General features: G+C 47.8%; 1 protein-coding gene across 2 annotated transcripts in view; it reads right to left on the reverse strand.

Annotated features, from left to right (window-relative positions):
• Positions 1-8,699, reverse strand: part of LOC8032497 (protein naked cuticle homolog 1) — a 48,225-nt gene extending 39,526 nt beyond the window's left edge. Inside the window, exon 1 of one of the 2 annotated variants that reach the window (XM_029989778.3) lies at positions 8,313-8,699. In XM_029989778.3, coding sequence (XP_029845638.2) covers positions 8,313-8,337 — 25 coding nt within the window. In that variant the 5' untranslated portion in view covers positions 8,338-8,699. The remainder of the gene's footprint in view (positions 1-8,312) is intronic. The other variant, XM_029989777.3, reaches the window with a different exon arrangement.
• Positions 8,700-16,375: the final 7,676 nt, after the last annotated feature.

Here is a 16,375-nt window from a genome sequence, read left to right on the forward strand (position 1 = left end):
TGCATTTTTTTTTCTTTTTTTAGGGATTAAGGTAGAGGCTCGCGCTTGTAGCTTTGGCTGCAGTATCAGCTTAAGGGTCAACATAGTATATATCGTGGACTCACGAAAACCCGAAAGCAAGCAAAGACGGCAGGTGTTGAGTCTCGTTCAAGTGAACCGTCACAGGCACGCGGGAATGGAAAATAGAGGCACACGCGCGAGTTGCACTGAAAACCCAACGCAACCTTTTTTCTTTTTTTTTATGCATTGGAAGAAGGCGTTGTTCGCATTTTACGTCCCCGCGAACTTCCGGTCAAACGATAGGACAAACACTCCCCACGATATCACAATAAAATGTTTTATGGCTAGTTCTAGAGAGATTTGTTGATTATTTTATATTACTGCTGTAAGACGAGCGATCTTCTCTTATGCGTTGAATAGCGCAACATAGGGACCTCGCTAAATCCCCAACGACGTGATTTCTGTAGGACTCCATCGTCCCAGAAATTTTCCCATCAACAGGCTCGGAAACACTCCGGCGATTTTCGACCTACCCCAACTATATTTTCGGAATCACTGGCCTTTACTCTTTCTGGTATGCTATTTAGTATCGCGAAATTCAGAATAGTTATTGTGCAATGGACAAGTCAAAATGATGCAAAAAAACAACATTAAAATATACCCGCGCTTTTGAGTGCCGTGACGTCAATGGAAGGTAGGCTTGCAGGTCGAGCGGGAACCCTAAAAATGGACTATGTCGAGCATTTGTTTCCTGCTGCTGCGCGGGTGCTGAAGCGAGCTTCCAATGCATTCATCATTTGACACCATGAAACTGTAATCAGTTTGGAACAAAGTCTAGAGTCCAAAGAAGTGAAAACCCATGCCTTCCGCCGACGACTTCTTCATTGTTCCCAGTAGAGACTTCCCCTTTGAAAAACATGATTGTGTGTGTAAACACAACCTAAACAGTAAAAGGGTTCTATAGCAGGCGAAGACTTTGAGGAAAAAACACAAGAAATGTATATAGCGTCGAATCGTGGACAGGTTCGAAATCGAATCGGCAATCATCTAGCCTGGACGTGGATATTACGCTCCAAGTGTAGGAGAAAGTGTGCAATAAAACTTGGTCTAGTTAGTTCCCATCATTTAAAAGGCTAAAAGCGCGAACTGAAACAAAGACGAAACAAGAAACACGTACAAGGACAGGCGCCTGTCCTTGTCGCACGTGTTTCAGTTCGCACTTTTACCCTTTTAAAGGAGAAATGGTGAATGGCTTCCCTACCAAAGATACCGAAGGTCTGAGTCACTCGACATGAAAGACACCGCCTTATGATCGACGCCCTCTTCCGAGTAGTAAGAAACCTTTGAAAGCTACTAAGGACGGCGAATAGAAGCGAGGGGACGGCACGCACGCGAGATATTTCGGGGGCATTTGACTCGTGGCCGTGGCAACAGCAATGGCGCAGCCAGAAATCAGATTTTGTCGGTTTACAAAGTAATTTCGGGTTGAGGGGCGGGGGAGCCGCCGACACTGCGATCGATTCACCAGGTTCCGCTTGGCTCGGCGCCAACTTCCACCCACCACTAGGGGGGGGAGGGGAGAGAAGTTCACAGCCCCGACAGCGTAGCTCAAGTCACGACGCCCTCCGCCGCCAGGACGAAGTCACAGAGTATAAGGAGGGGGAGTGACAATTTGTGGATCGTCGTTTGTGCGGGCACGCCGACCGTCGGCGGGCTGCATCGGAATTGCAAGGAGGCCACGACGACTCCCTCCGCGAGCCCCGATTCGCAGCGGGAGCCCCGCGGTCGAGGAGCTCCCTATATTTAGCTGACTTCTCTCGTTTCTGTATTTGCGCGCGCGTGTCGATCTTGATTCTGGCCCCCGCGCTACTCCGCGACTGCAACAACGGGCGACGAGACGAAGCACGCACACACAAAGGAAACAACAACGGGAGAACGCGGTTGAAAGAGGGCCGCCTTCTTCGAGGGCGGATGACCCCAGGCACTTGCAGGGCCATCAGTGTGCCTCGACTTGGACCGTAGTCTGCTCCTATGCCGAAACGCCGAGGCGAACGACCAACCCCTCCGGCTTCTCCGGCGTCGAGGTTTATTCCGCTCTGCGGCGATACGCGTATCACCGAAGCGAGAACAACCAGAGCCACTGAAAACGAGGATGGGACGAAGCGAGCGGAACCGCGCGGGGAGTTTGGAAATGAACGAGGAAGAGGGGGGGCAGGGGAGGGGAAAAGGGGAAGAGGGGGGGGGGGGGGGGGGCATGCATTGCAGACGAGGGCTGCTTCCACTCGTCTTCAGTGACGCGCCTGACGCGTTTCGCACGACGCCACAATTAAATTTTCAAGTTCTCCGAGTTTTCAAAGCTCTCGCTAGGAAAGAAAATCGGATACTGTCGACGGCGATGTGTTATTAAAGATAATAACCCACTGCAAGCGTAAAAAGAAAAAAAAATCGTATTTGGAGACACCCATGATTCTTGCCTTACCGAGAGGATTGTAGGTGCACGGTACACCGAAATTTTGTTACCAGATCTTATGAACTCATTGTGCGATCAAGTAACGCTAATTAATTTTTATTTATTTATTTATTTATTTATTTATTTATTTATTTTTTATTGGCAAAAGTCTGCTTGAAGTATCAATCCCCGACTTTTCCAGGCAGACTGAAACTTGACAATTCCTGATTTTCGCTGACGGTGTCTCAGATGATGCTCAAATGAGTATCCGTTCCAAATTTAATTGCAACTCAGCTTTGTAATGTACTGTACTTTGCGGCGATTTTCTCCATACATGTCTTCTTTGGTGATTTCGAAATTTGCTACCAGAAATCGGCAATATTCGAAATACAAATATTGGAAATGTTGGAAATACAATTATTGGATATACAAGTATTATGTATACGCAAAGCGATTAAAGGGCTCATGAAATGATTTTTTCAACTTCTTCCTCCTTAGTGAAACGAGAAATCACGCGGTCGTGATGTGCTTGGGCGCGGGAGGCGATGACTCCAAGCATCCGCCGTGCTTTTTTTTTTTTTTTTTTTTAAGCACACCTAGGAACTCGTCATTCCCAAGCCGTCACGGCACTCATGGGCCGCGAACGCGAATTCAAATAATCGTCGACGGATTGATTGTTGACGAGCACACACGTGCGAGTGACGCGGTGCTCGTGTGCAATGCGTGAGCTGGGTTCGGCTGACGTGCTTAGCCCCGCGCATGCATCGCAGTGAATAGGCGGAGAGCTTTCGAAGGACAGGAGGTACGAAATAGTCCGCTATATTTTCAAATTTTAGTACCGAAAAGCAGGCTTTGGGGTTTCTACGCTCGTGCACTAGTTTTATTTTGGCGCACTAAACGATATGCGATTAGTATTAAAATCCCAATTTCTCCCAGCCGAAAATTCATCTCATGGTCCCTTTAAGCCATTTTGAATGTGACAAACTGCTCCCCCCCCCCCCCCCCCCTCCCCCTCAAATACACAAATGAGTGTCTAACAGGTTTCTCGAGTTTCTGGGTGGTTCCTCGTCCAAGATTCTCTAGTGAGGGTCCATATCACATGAGAGAATGACGTTTTAGTGAACAGCGGTCATTTGAGCGAATCGACGTTTTAGCGAATGATGTATCACTGGGGCGCGTGTCAACCCACCGCCCCCCCCCCCCCCCCTTCGCACGCCGCTTCGGGGCGACACTACGCGGCGGCTCATTACAAAAATGTTAACCCACCTGGCCCACCCGTACACGCCGCTTCGCGGCGGCCGACCATTTGCTAATGAGCCTTTCGATGAAAATTTGGGGGCAGGACTTGGATAAAACGTCGTTCAACCAACTGAGTGCTACCCCTCTAGTGCTGCACTCGCGTTTCCCGAGATTTTCAGTGGATTTTCGTTCTCAACAGCCGCTTTCTTGGGATCCCGCAACCATACGTCCAGCGATGTCCCTTTTGTTGCCATATTATGGTCAAGGCCGTCAATGTCTTTCAATATGCACGCTTCTTGAAATCGTACATATATATCTAGACGCAAGATACTTCCACTGGAAATATTCGAGCCGTCCGCACACTTCGAGCCGTCCTCACACCGCACACTTCGGTGACCGTTCGCAACGGAAACTTCATTTGTTTCAGTCGTTCAATGGCGAACTTGGTTTGGGCGGCAGAATTGGGGATTTTACAATTGAAAACGAGCGTGTTGGTTAATAGATACAAAACTTGAAAGTATAACGAGCAAACAGAGAGGACGAGCACACACGTCCTCTCTGTTTTATACTTTCAGGTTTTGTATGTAGAATTGGGAAGGAGGCGAATTTCGGAGAGGGCATACAATACGAAGAAAGCAAAACCCTGCCTTCTTGCCTCGAAAAAAAAAAAAAAGAGCACAAAGAAAAGTTTGTTTAAACGAGCGTGACTCTTGCTTGTTGCGAATGCGATGATAGCTGGCGCCGCCATCTTTTTCCTTATTGATCCAGACCGCCGGCTATAGTCTAAGGTTACGTGAACAAGAGCAAAGGGGCACAGTGTGAAAAGATGGACGCGTGTCTTTGTCCCGGCACCAGGCAGGAGAGAGGCGGCCCAGGTAGCTGCAGCTAGAGTGACAATAGGCCCTGTTTGCAGAGCCAGAGTATCGCGTTCCTTTTTGCTTGCGCCGCCAACTCCGTATTGGCAGAGTATCGCGTTCCTTTTCCTTGCGCGTCAACTGCGTGTTGCAGTAGGGAAGAAATGCTACCGCCGAAACGTCGACGCAAGTCCACCAGAATTGTATACTTTTTTTGCTTTACACTTCCTCTATATTATCCCATAATTAATTGTGTTGAAAATTGTTACCAATAAATATTTCAATCTGATTTCACCAGTTTATTAAACAGATTTTTTTCATCCGACAGCTGCTGAGCCTGCACCCCCTCCCCCATTTTTTTTTCATTCTCACTCTCTCTCTCTCTCTCTCACACACACACACAATACACACACGTGTGTGTGTGTGTGTGTGTGTGTGTGTGTGTGTGTGTGTGTGTGTGTGTGTGTGTGTGTGTGTGTGTGTGTGTGTGTGAATGAAAAAAAATGGGGAAGGGGGTGCAGTATATATGTATATATATATACAGGGTGTTTCACGCAATTTGTTGATTTAGGGTTTTTTGATGGTGCTGAGCAATTTTCTAGTTGAAACCATGCCCTTAAACCCAATATTTAAAAAAAAAAGTTAATTACGCAAAATAATTAACAACTTAATTATCCCGGACTTTAATAATTTTCCTAAATAGGTCCCTGGCCTAGTACCAAAACGACACAAGCCTTTTTTTTTTTTTTTGGTTGCGACGCGTAGTTTTTGCAATATCGAATTTGTCCACCTTTCGTGAAACACCCTGTGTATATATATATATATATATATATATATATATATATATATATATATATATATATATATATATATATATATATATATATATATATATATATACTTTTTTTCTTACAATTTTTTTTTTTTTTTTTTTTTTAAACTCAGAACAATATGGGGGGTTAATTCATTCGGGAAAGCATTTGAACACGCCCGGATACCTCTCGTTGTATGTGATTTTTGTATTTCATACTTTCTCCAGAATTGCGTTGCATATGTGTTTAAACACACTTTCGTCATAGTATTTTGCATTTGTATTTTGATACCTTTATAACTATTTCCTCGTCCCTGCTTGCTACTATAATAATCATAATCATAATTTTATTAATATTATCTTATACTTCATTTCAGCTTAAACGCAGCTGGCGCTACGAGGTAGAAGCAATGAAGCATGCGTCAAAAGCGCGAGTCCTTAGGCCTTTTCTGTTTGATTAGTTGAGCGATGATAGAACACATCCAGAAGCATGAGGAGCACCAAGATGGCGCGCTTGCGAGGCTGTCTGATTGGTCCCGACTCCCATGAGCTCGTATATACGGTCATCTGCGTCTGGACTTTGGGGTGAAACAAAGAAGCTGTTTAGAATTCCACGTGTGCCCACACGACTCCAGTCATCCTTTGATATCTCTCGATATTTTAGCCAACGAAACACAATCCATAGGTCGGCTTGAGTTTTATAATCTCTACTCTGACACACTTGATATCTTTTCCGCGGGCCGAGTCACAAAGAAACGTGTTCATGCTGGAAAATGGCTAAAAAAATATCCGTAAACTCGGTGCAATATTTTTTTTTTCTACTTGCTTAAAATATGAATGTCAGGTTCGCGTCTATGCTTTGGGCTCTATGTTTGTCTTGTAACTTGAACTGCTCTCTGAATCTGTTATGTTAGTATCAAACATGTAGGCAGTGTTGCTGCTTTGAACTTGATTTACTCTCTCTCTCTCGTTGTGTGTGTTTTATTAAAGTACGTCAGCAGTAAGACCGATAGGTTGTTGCTGGACACTATAATAAATACTGATTGATTGATTGATTGATTGTTATTCTTACATGGCCTAGGAGTGGCACATTGTCAGTAAAGTTCGTTGTATTTTTGCCAATCAGGCCGACGCGTCGCAAAATAAATTCTAAAACAATTACGCCAGTCATCTTGAGTGTAATGAATTTAACGGATAAGTAAACTCCACCTCCTTTTTTGCCATACGACGTTAATATTGCATCTAAATAAAACAGATTAAAAAAAAAAAAAATCTGGGGCGGCGTGAACAAGGAGAAGCGTACAAAAAAATGAAGAAAAAACTCTAATCAGAAAAGCGCGGCTTCGTCGACAACTGCGATACCGGTGTTTCGGTGCCGTGACCCACGCATGACGTTTCGACACCCGCCGTTTGTGAAGTGGAGCAAAACGAACAGCGAGCGTATCCACCCTGGAAGGAGACAACCTTCAACCAAGTGCGCGCGCCACTCTTAAAAGAGCGTCTCCTTCCCCACTCCTCCTCCTCCTCCTCCTCCTCCTCCTCCCCCTCCCCCCCCCCCCCCCCCTTATTCCCCTAAAAAAAATAATGAACGCAAAGAGAGGCTATAAAGATGCCGACAGAACAGTTTCAGCGAAAGCAACTTTCGGAGGCTTGCATCACAGTCTTTCTGTCTATTTTTCAATGCGATCCAGCGTTCAGGTACTTGGAAGCCCCCCCCGCACGCACACACACCATAAACACGGAGGTAGAGGAGCGTGATCGACGGAGCGACCGCGCAGCGCTGGGTCGACGCCGTCCAGAGAGAGGAATTCAGTTGCGGGGAAATTGGCTTCTTTAGCAATTATCGTTCGGCGCTGCAGCGCTGCCCGATTGTATGCTGATCGCATTGCAGTCAGCATGAGCGGAACTCACTGCAACGATTGGTCGACAACACAACATTAAAATACTGAATTTTTTTTTTCTTTCCTCTTTTTTAGATGTGGGGACAAGATATGCAAGAGTGAGAAACGCGTGCTCCAACGAGCATAGAAACTTATACTGCAGCAGATGACAGTAGTTTTCAGCATGCCCCCCCCCCCCCCTCCCGCCCCCCTTTTCTGCCAACCCTCTACACACACACACAAATACGCACTAACTGCTTTGTTACGCGAAATTTACATTCATTGCCGAGTAATACAGCGAACGGGATTGAGCCCCGACATCAGTACACTGGAAAATTGCGAACAAAATCAAAATCGGGGTAATAATATGGCCAAACCCATATTATTATTGGGAATACAAAAACGTAACCCTCTAGTAAAAACAAAAAACAAAAACGCGTCAATGATTTTTGCCAACACACACACGACTGGGTTACGACAAACGCGGTATGCCGCGCGTGGTTGTTAGCGTTGTTAGGAAACAGGGATGGGAGGGTTGGAGAGGGTCAATCGTGTACGCGCGCTCTGGGTAAAAACCGGAGCAGTCTGGGCAGCGGCGTTGCAGGAAGGCTGCGGCGGCTGCAAACGGGCGTCCCTGGGCGCGATACTCCTCTTTCCTCGAATTCACCCGTTGCCATAATCTAGGTTTGGAAACGTGGTCCAGTCCCCTCGGGGCTGCGCGCTACGAGTGCACGGTAAACAACAACATTCGAGTGGTTCTTTAAAGATACTCGCCGCCGAGATAAGACGGGCGGCGCCTTAGAAGTTGCGCTGGAAATATATCACCCGACCTGACGTGCACCTGAGCGACCAATTCGATCCAAGGCGCAGCAGGCGGTTAGCTGCGAACGAACGCTCCATGGAACCCCTCTGGCTTCTCGAAGCCGTCGACACAGCGTCCCAGAGTTCAAGGCGCACGATGAAAGGGGGCGACCGCCGTGGCGGCGGCTTCGTTCGTTCGCCCCCCACCTCCCAAAACAGAGCGGCCCTCGAGGAGTTGGTACGCGCGCGCGAGGAGTCCCACGGGTCGGACGACTCACCGTGCTTGCTCTGGACTTTGCCCATGGCGCAGAGGCGGCTGACAGACACGGACGCACTGGGTGCGTTACATTCTCCTTCGGAAAAAGTTCGCCGGGTGAAACGCGTCGTCGCCACGAGATGTCGAGAACAGCGATGTCGCCCCGAGGTCGGGCCCGATCCAGCGCCTGTAGTAGAGAGGCCGCTTGACACTCGAAATCAATGAAAGGCGCCGCTGCCAGCGACCTCTGGGGGAGCGGAGCGGCGGCGGCTGGCCCAAAGGAAGTGCCCGGCCAGCCAATGGGCGCTGGATCAGCGCACTTTGCCTCGCAGGGGTTGGCGGGGGTTGGTTTTGTTCGGTCTTCTCGGGGCGCCCGTGCGGCCCGGCTGGCCGCAGCTGGGCGAGGACTGAGGCGAGCCGGGGGGCCCACTGGATGGGGACTCCTTGCTACACCGTAGCCATGCCGCCCGACCGGGGAGTGGGGGACCCCAGAGTTCGCTACAACTGGACGCTGCTTTCGACGCTCCATCGGGCCCACGGTCTCCAATGTTGCGCTTTATTTATTTTTTTTTTCGGTCCAGAGATCTCTCACGGGGTAGCCGCACCAAGAACCCACGTTGATGGCGTTCCTTTCCGATCGATTTTTTTTTTTTTTTTTTTTTTTTTTTACGATGCTCGGGAGGTTGCAGTTGTTGCTTCGTTGTTGTTATTTTCCTTTTTAAGTAAACACTGTCATATATGATGAAACCGAAAGTAGGCAGATGAATGAACCGTACTTGTCCGAATGAATCACTGTTTTACGAAACCGCCGAAAGGCAATATAAACGGCGGAGCTAGGATTTGAACTCTGGGCGTCCCAATGTACGGTAGGGTGTGCCAACCACTCCCCCACTCCACCTCGACCTTCGAGCGTTTCCTATCTGTCTTATTAATGCGCAAGAAACGAAATGTATCCAATCAGAGGTGTTTTGGAAGCACACGCCGCCGCGTGGAACCCGGTACAACGCTTGCTGGCACGTGGTACGTGCTCGTTGTGCTCAAGAAATCCTCTCACTGTCTGTCTCGTCACGTGTACTTGTTTTTTTTTTTTTTTTATGAGCTTCAGAGACGGTATCATGATCATCATCATCGTCATCTGCGAAATAAAGAGCCAAGTTTGAATATATTATAAACATAATATAAGACGACTCATGGGATTGCGTTACGCGAAATTGGGTAGCCTGAAGCAACTACTGTAGCTACTCGAGCCCGGCACCAGCCGCCCTCTGGACTGAGCTGAATCTGCCCCTGATCTCTGAGCGCGAGCTTGGCGCCTAGCGTTATCTGTTGCGTGCAACCCACAACGAGGACCTTGCAAGTCCTTATTCGCTCCTATTATCAGTTGAGACGGTCGAGTTCGTGCCGGCGAACGTCTTTCATTCGCTCTTCCGCCGTCCGATCAAGCACCGCTAGGCAAAAACGATACGGGCCACTCCGCGCCCAAACAATGCCGGTCAGGACCACGGGTCGCTCCTCTCCAACCCTCGCACTCCTCCGTCTGGGCAATGAGCTTTGCCAGGTGTCGCGGAACAAAAGAAAAAAAAAGCGGCGAGCGTTCCATATTGCTTCCCCCCCGGTTTCTGTGGACGCGCTCTGGCGGCGGAAATTGGACGGCAGCGACCACTATCAGAGACACTCGGAAGACAGCGTTGGCGGTGTCGGAGGGCCGAGCGAGCGCGCGTGGTAGTGGCCCCCGTACGGATCTCTCTTTCTGCGTCGCTTTCTTCTTCTCCTCGCAGAGCGGGCACCAAAGCTATTTTATGCGTGCTGCTTCCCCTCCTCCTTCGGAGGAGCGCCCCCTCCTCGCCCGAGGCGTTTAGTTTTTTTGTTTTGTTTCGACGACGGCCCTTTGAAGTCGCCGAAACCCGTAAAATGACCCCCAACCGACTTCCAGAAACCTATCATTGGGATGGGCGGGCACCGCGTTGCATGATGGGCATTATCCGCCGCCAAAGGAGCGGCCAGCCGGCGGCGGCACACAGGACGGCCGCCGGGAACTTCTGGCGCAACGACGGAGAAGTGTGAAATCTTCGCCCTCTCTCCGGCGCGCTGACAGCGCTGGCCGACGTCGCCCCCATTGCGGCCTGCCGACGCCACTGGCCGCTGCCCCCCCACCGCAGCCATCGGTCGAGAAGCTGAAAACAATTGTCAACAACTTGGGATTTGTTGCTCCTTTCATCTCGCGATGTGGGAAAGTGTCGTTCGAGCAACATTTTAATGGGGCATTCCCGCGGCAATGGATCTCCGACGGGTCCATCCTTGATCCATATAGGTGAACACGCTACGCTTCTTCCAACGGTGCTGGAAGTCTCTTATTTTTTTCCTCCGAATAAAGGTTTTGAGACTATCCCCTCAAGAGCTTACTGTTGCGTCCACTAAGTCTGAGCGGTGAACCTTCACATGGATCACAGAGGGAGGTAAGTTTCTCCGACCGCTGCCTCGGCATCTTCCCGCCTTCCTTCTTCCTCCGTCCCCTTTCCCTCCCATCCTACAGGGACACCACCCTCCCACTTTCTTCCCTTCGCTAATTCTGCACCCCCGTTCGTACGTCACACTGGCACCGCACCGTCTTTCCACTGAATCTTTCCCCTGTCCAACGAACAGACCGATCTCACCAGGTAATTTGCATACGCCGCCGCTGCCGCCATGCATAGTGGGAAGTGTAGTCTTTCTGCTGGCACGACAACGCTGCTGGAGCTCTGCACGAGCAGAGCACGAGACAGCACGACCTTTATCTTGCACGGGCGCCAACCTCATCACGTATGAGTAGAACGCTTAATGAGATCGGTCTATTGGCATAAAGAAAGAATTGCCTAGATTTAAATTTTCCTTTAATTTTGTATGACTGGTTTTATTGCTCGATATTGCAGTATATTTCTAGAGAATACTGCTGTGATTGTTGATTTCCCTCGTAAACCAACAAGCGAATCGGTGTCAAGATTGTTGCGGTTAAAGAAGGGTCGAAATTAGGCTAATAACATAAGTGACGGGTCTTAAGAAAATGAGACACATAAAAAGAGTAGGAAAAAAATGAAAGGGAATGGGGGGAGGGGGATTGCGTTTCAATACATTCACCGAACGAGTGCACCTGTGGAGACATCCATCACTGTGTGTTGGATTGTGTTGGATGCACTGTTGGATAAGCTGACATGTGCTTGGATGTAGCTGCACGGTGCATGTATTTTCTCAGTGGATACAGTTGCTTACGTCTCATTACATTCACTCCACCTTATATCTATGGTGAAAACATATTATTCATCGAGCAAATATTTCGAAAGGCGCGTCATTTCGTCCACCCAGCCGACAAGCCTGCGAAACAACACACCTGTCAAAGCAACTCTATATAAAAGTGATGCAGACATATAATAATGGACCAATAGGACAAGAAGAATTGGCGTGGCAATCCAGGATAGCGAGCATCTCGAATACACCAGCTCTTGTTTCTGACATCAGGTGGTGGCACATTTCGCTCCACGAAAAACGGACGCTGAGCAGAGATTCATTTTTAGAACCACGCCTCGGAACTCCCGAGACAAATTTGCGTGATGCTTTTATTTTTTTTATTTTTTTGTAACTTGAACGTTCTTCTTTTTTACTCGATGGATGTGTTATCTCGTTGGATATCATAATTTCTTTGTCAGATACTTAGATACCGGACTAACATACAATACCTGTGAGAAACGCGCGCAAAGAGATCCGCCGAGCAAATACGTCAGTCGTGCAACTGTATTTAAAGCAAACGCATGAAAACTCATCCAACCGAGTAGAGCAGACAACCAACCTGCCCAGCAGACACATCCACAGACTAATGTAAGGGCTGGGTGGATCGCTGGATCACTGGATGTGTTGACACGTAATCACCGAACTGTGTGGTGTATAAAGCAACACCGATGATATATGCCGTGTCTTATACTTGAGCCACACGGGCAACTCGAATGCCATTTACAACGAATGATATTTAAACGATCGGCCAATCAGCGCGCGACACTCCGAGCGTGGGGCGTTCCACGCGCGGCAGATCGCGAGCCGATTCGTTTACCACACGGATTTCGAGTTGCCCGTGTGGCCCAAGTATTATAGACGTTGTGGTCGATTATGAGTACTGCAAATACATTTCTTCGGTCCCCGTGTGACTTCATATATTTAAATATGAAAAAAAAAAAAAAATGAAAGCCGTTTACAACTTCCTGTAACGCCGAATTAGAGCCCAGCTCTTGAGGAGGAGGAGGGGAAGGTACGGAGAATGACGCTATGCCCCTCCTCCTCTCCTGCTCGCCTCCCATTTAGGGGAAAATTTTCCCGCTAGATATAGCGGGGAAAATTTTCCGCTAGATCTAGCGGGGAAAATTTTCCGCCAAATGTGGCGGGGAAAATTTTCCGCTAATTAGAGCGGGGAAAATTTTCCGCTAGATTTAGCGGGGAAATTTTCCGCTAAATTTAGCGGAGAAATTTACCCATCATGCACCGCGCGGTTACGCCGACGACGACGGCGGCGCCGCTCAAGCCGGAAACGGGCGCCTAAGAGCTGCGCTGTAAAAAATCAGGTAGAGAATCCGGCGGATGTTCCTAGAGAGGATCCGAGAGTGTTTTTCGTCTTCCACTTCTTCCTTCATATTGTGGAGTTCTGGCTGCAACACTCCGCGCTGAGCCTCGGGGCTCGACATTCCAGCTACTCGGACTCCGTCGTTTGCCCGACATTAACGGGCTCAATGCCTGCGAGATGCCTCATGCCTTGGGGCAGACTTGGACGTAGTTCAACTACTCTACTCAAACTACTGTAGTTTAACTACTTTTTCGAGTAACTTGGTAACTTTCAATTACAACTTGATTTGGGTAATTAGTAGTTTAATTTAACTACTTTTTTCAGGTAACTTCTACTCAAATTACTAACTACTTTCGAAATTATATAGTGCTAATTTTGCCCATCACGAAAGTTTGAGCGCAGAAATGAATAAGACGCCGGCAGATAAAGTGGCATTCCCGAACAAGGGGCCCCCTTGTTCGGGAAGGCGTCCTTGGGCCAAGGTGGCGACGAGCAGCCAAAACATAACACCGGCACGCACGAACGCAGGGAGAGGTGCTTAGCAAGCCTTGGTCGGGTATTGACCTAATCCGGTAATGCACGCAGGCGCCGCGTTTCCAGCTGCAACCATGAAAGACGGGGACACTCCGAGAGTTGTTATTGTTTTCGTGTTGTCTGTCTTGAGTGAGTTCTGACTCAAGCGGCAGGTTCCACGGGAGGCGCCACTGGAATGACCTCGCAGCTGGGCTCCTGTTCTCATGTTCGCCTTGTCGTCAGCGCCGCCTTTGCAAAGCCGGACTCCCCCGCGCACAAACCCTGGCACGGATAATCCGTTCATGGGAGCACGTCCCCGCTTCCAGCTGCAACTGTATACGAGCGACGATGCTTGTTCACGTAATTCTTCGCGTCCTTCCGACCATCCATGCCTGGGAGACCTCCTCTTTGTTAAAAAACGATTTACTTGTCAGGCGTGTCAGCCGCATCAGAATATTGTAGTCGCCGGGGAGGATTGCGAGTTACCCTTGGGAGATCATTTTGTTGGACCCGGCATCAGCGGTGAAGTATACTTCGGTTCATCAGCTGTTACACCAAAACAATTTTTTTTTTTTTTCAGTAGCGTAGCACTAGCACTACAACGGGACGCGCAGTCATCCGGATCATCTCATCGTCGTGGCGCGAGACTTGAATCCTTGACGGTCTAATGCATTCGCTCAGCGTACTCTCAGAACGACGTCGGATTAAGGAGGGGCCAGTCATAACAATCTCAACTTGACGAAGAAAAAAGGAGGAAAGTTTGTTATAAAAGATCCTCCTACCCGAGGCAAACCTCACATGTTTAGTCATGGACACCTAAGATGCCGACAATCGCTTACCCGACCCTGCACAGCCTGTTTCTCAAATTCAACGCTGCCGTTCCATCCAGTTCGTCGGTGGAACGTCTATTTAGCTTGGCTGGGGACGTCCTTAGAAGGAAAAGGGGAAAACTCTCCTATCAAGAACTTTGAAAGTGAATTGCTTCTGCGAGCGAATAAACTATTTTGGCGAAAACGCAAGCCATACATAGACTGCATTTATTTTAGGCTCGCAGGGTTTTTCATTGATCAAAACTGCTGTTCATTTTGCTACCACAAAAATATAAAAAAGTAACTTCGAAAGTAACTTCAAAGTAACTCGCTACTTTTTCCAGTAGTTAGTAGTTTACTCAATTACTATTACGAATGTGTAATTTCTACTCTACTCCAATTACTTTTGGCGTCGATACGCAGGAACTTAACTTAAAGGCCGGCCCGCAAGCAGAGAGAAGGAACCCGACCCTCACTTTCCTTCTCGCCACTGTGAAAGGATGAAATCACCTCTCGTTTCCTCCTCGCCATTTTCCGATTTTTTTTTTTATTTTTTTGCCAGCTGCTTTTTTTTTCTTGTTTTTTTTTTTTTTTTTACAAGTTTGGGGTGGGGAAAATGAAAGCTTAAAGGATTTGAAAAGATTATCCAGAAGCCAGCCGGCACACCTGCGACAAGGAGCTGAACCAACCGATGTAGCTGTTTTGAGCGAGCTTGGCACTTGCTCTTCCCAACGAGTTGCATTGGCTTTTTTTTAGCATTGGTTTGGAAGACGATTCTTTGCTGCTGTGAGAGCACAAATACCTTGTTCTGCTCAAAGAAGTAGTCATTGAAGTAGCAATTTTAATATAAATATCTGATTTCGCATCTTTAGTTGTTTCGGCGGATTCATGGCGACAACGGGAAGTACGAGCAGCGTTTTCTGTAAATCAGGGATGGCGCTCCATAGACCAGTGGTTCTGAATCATCATGGTTCGTAAACCGGCAGAGGTGACGGAGGATCCCATCCCTAGTGGGTCTAGTACTTTTCGGTGTAGAGCGTTTTGCTGTAGGGCATTTCGGTGCGGACTTTTTGGTGCACAGACATTTCAGTGTACGGACAATTTGCTGCAAAGACTTTTCGGTGTGGGACTTCGGTGCGCGGATATGTCGGTGCACGGACATTTTGATGCATGGACATTCGACGCTATGGTTTGCTCGCCGGTCTCTCTTTTCCAACGTAGGCAGACACGCTTCACATCGTGTTTGTGCGTTGAGTTGATAGAGATAGTCTCCTCTATAAGGTTTTAGCTTTATTATTGGTCCTGCGTGTAGGAAACGACCCAAACAGCAAGACGTTTGAGGTTGTTTGTGCATTCAGAACAATTTTGAATATCTTCAAATGCGCCTCCTCCGCGTAATCGCATAGCTCCGATTGTTAATAATAAATTGTAATGACCTCGCACGACAAAAAAAACAACAACAACAACAACAAAAAACAATGTAATTATCACTTGTAACTCATTAGGGAATAAAGTAGGCATGTGGGGGTACAAAATAAGTGTAATCAAATCAAATATTGATTTGAATCAAGTAAACAAGCCGAATTTGGTGAATGCTAAATCTATTTTATTTGGTATCAAATGTTTGCTCATTCTCGTACGAAAAAAAAAAAAAACAGTGACCACAGATCATACACAGCGTATGATGATCTGTGGTCAACGTCTCCTTCCATGCCGTAATGATGTCGCCAGACGTAAAGAACTGCCTTACAATCGTGCTTATACAGGGCGATTTTTTTAACGACTAGACATTTTTCTAAAAAAGACGTCAGAGTTACGCAATTGCGGTTTTTGCCTTATCTGTAGTCATCAAAAACACCAAATCATTCATTTTTAAAGAGATGTAGTGGACGTGAAGTGGCTCACGGCGTCCTAAAAAGCCTAATTTGGACGCGAATCGTGTTACCGCAATCTTTTCGGCCGCCGCACTCCTCGCCCCTTCTACGGTGGCGTTGTCACAGCGATGCGCATGATTTGTCGCTTTGGCTTCATGGCGTTAGGCTGTGCCACGCGGAGATGGAGCCCTCATAAAATCAGAACTATATTTTCGCGCCCAAATTAGGAGGACGCCGTATAATTGTGTACGCGCGTTACATCTTTTTAAGAATGGACGGTTTGGTGGCTTACGATTATGGCCAACAA

This window comes from Ixodes scapularis, unplaced genomic scaffold (genome assembly GCF_016920785.2).
Source record: "Ixodes scapularis isolate PalLabHiFi unplaced genomic scaffold, ASM1692078v2 PGA_scaffold9__187_contigs__length_104089568, whole genome shotgun sequence".
NCBI lineage: Eukaryota > Metazoa > Arthropoda > Arachnida > Ixodida > Ixodidae > Ixodes > Ixodes scapularis.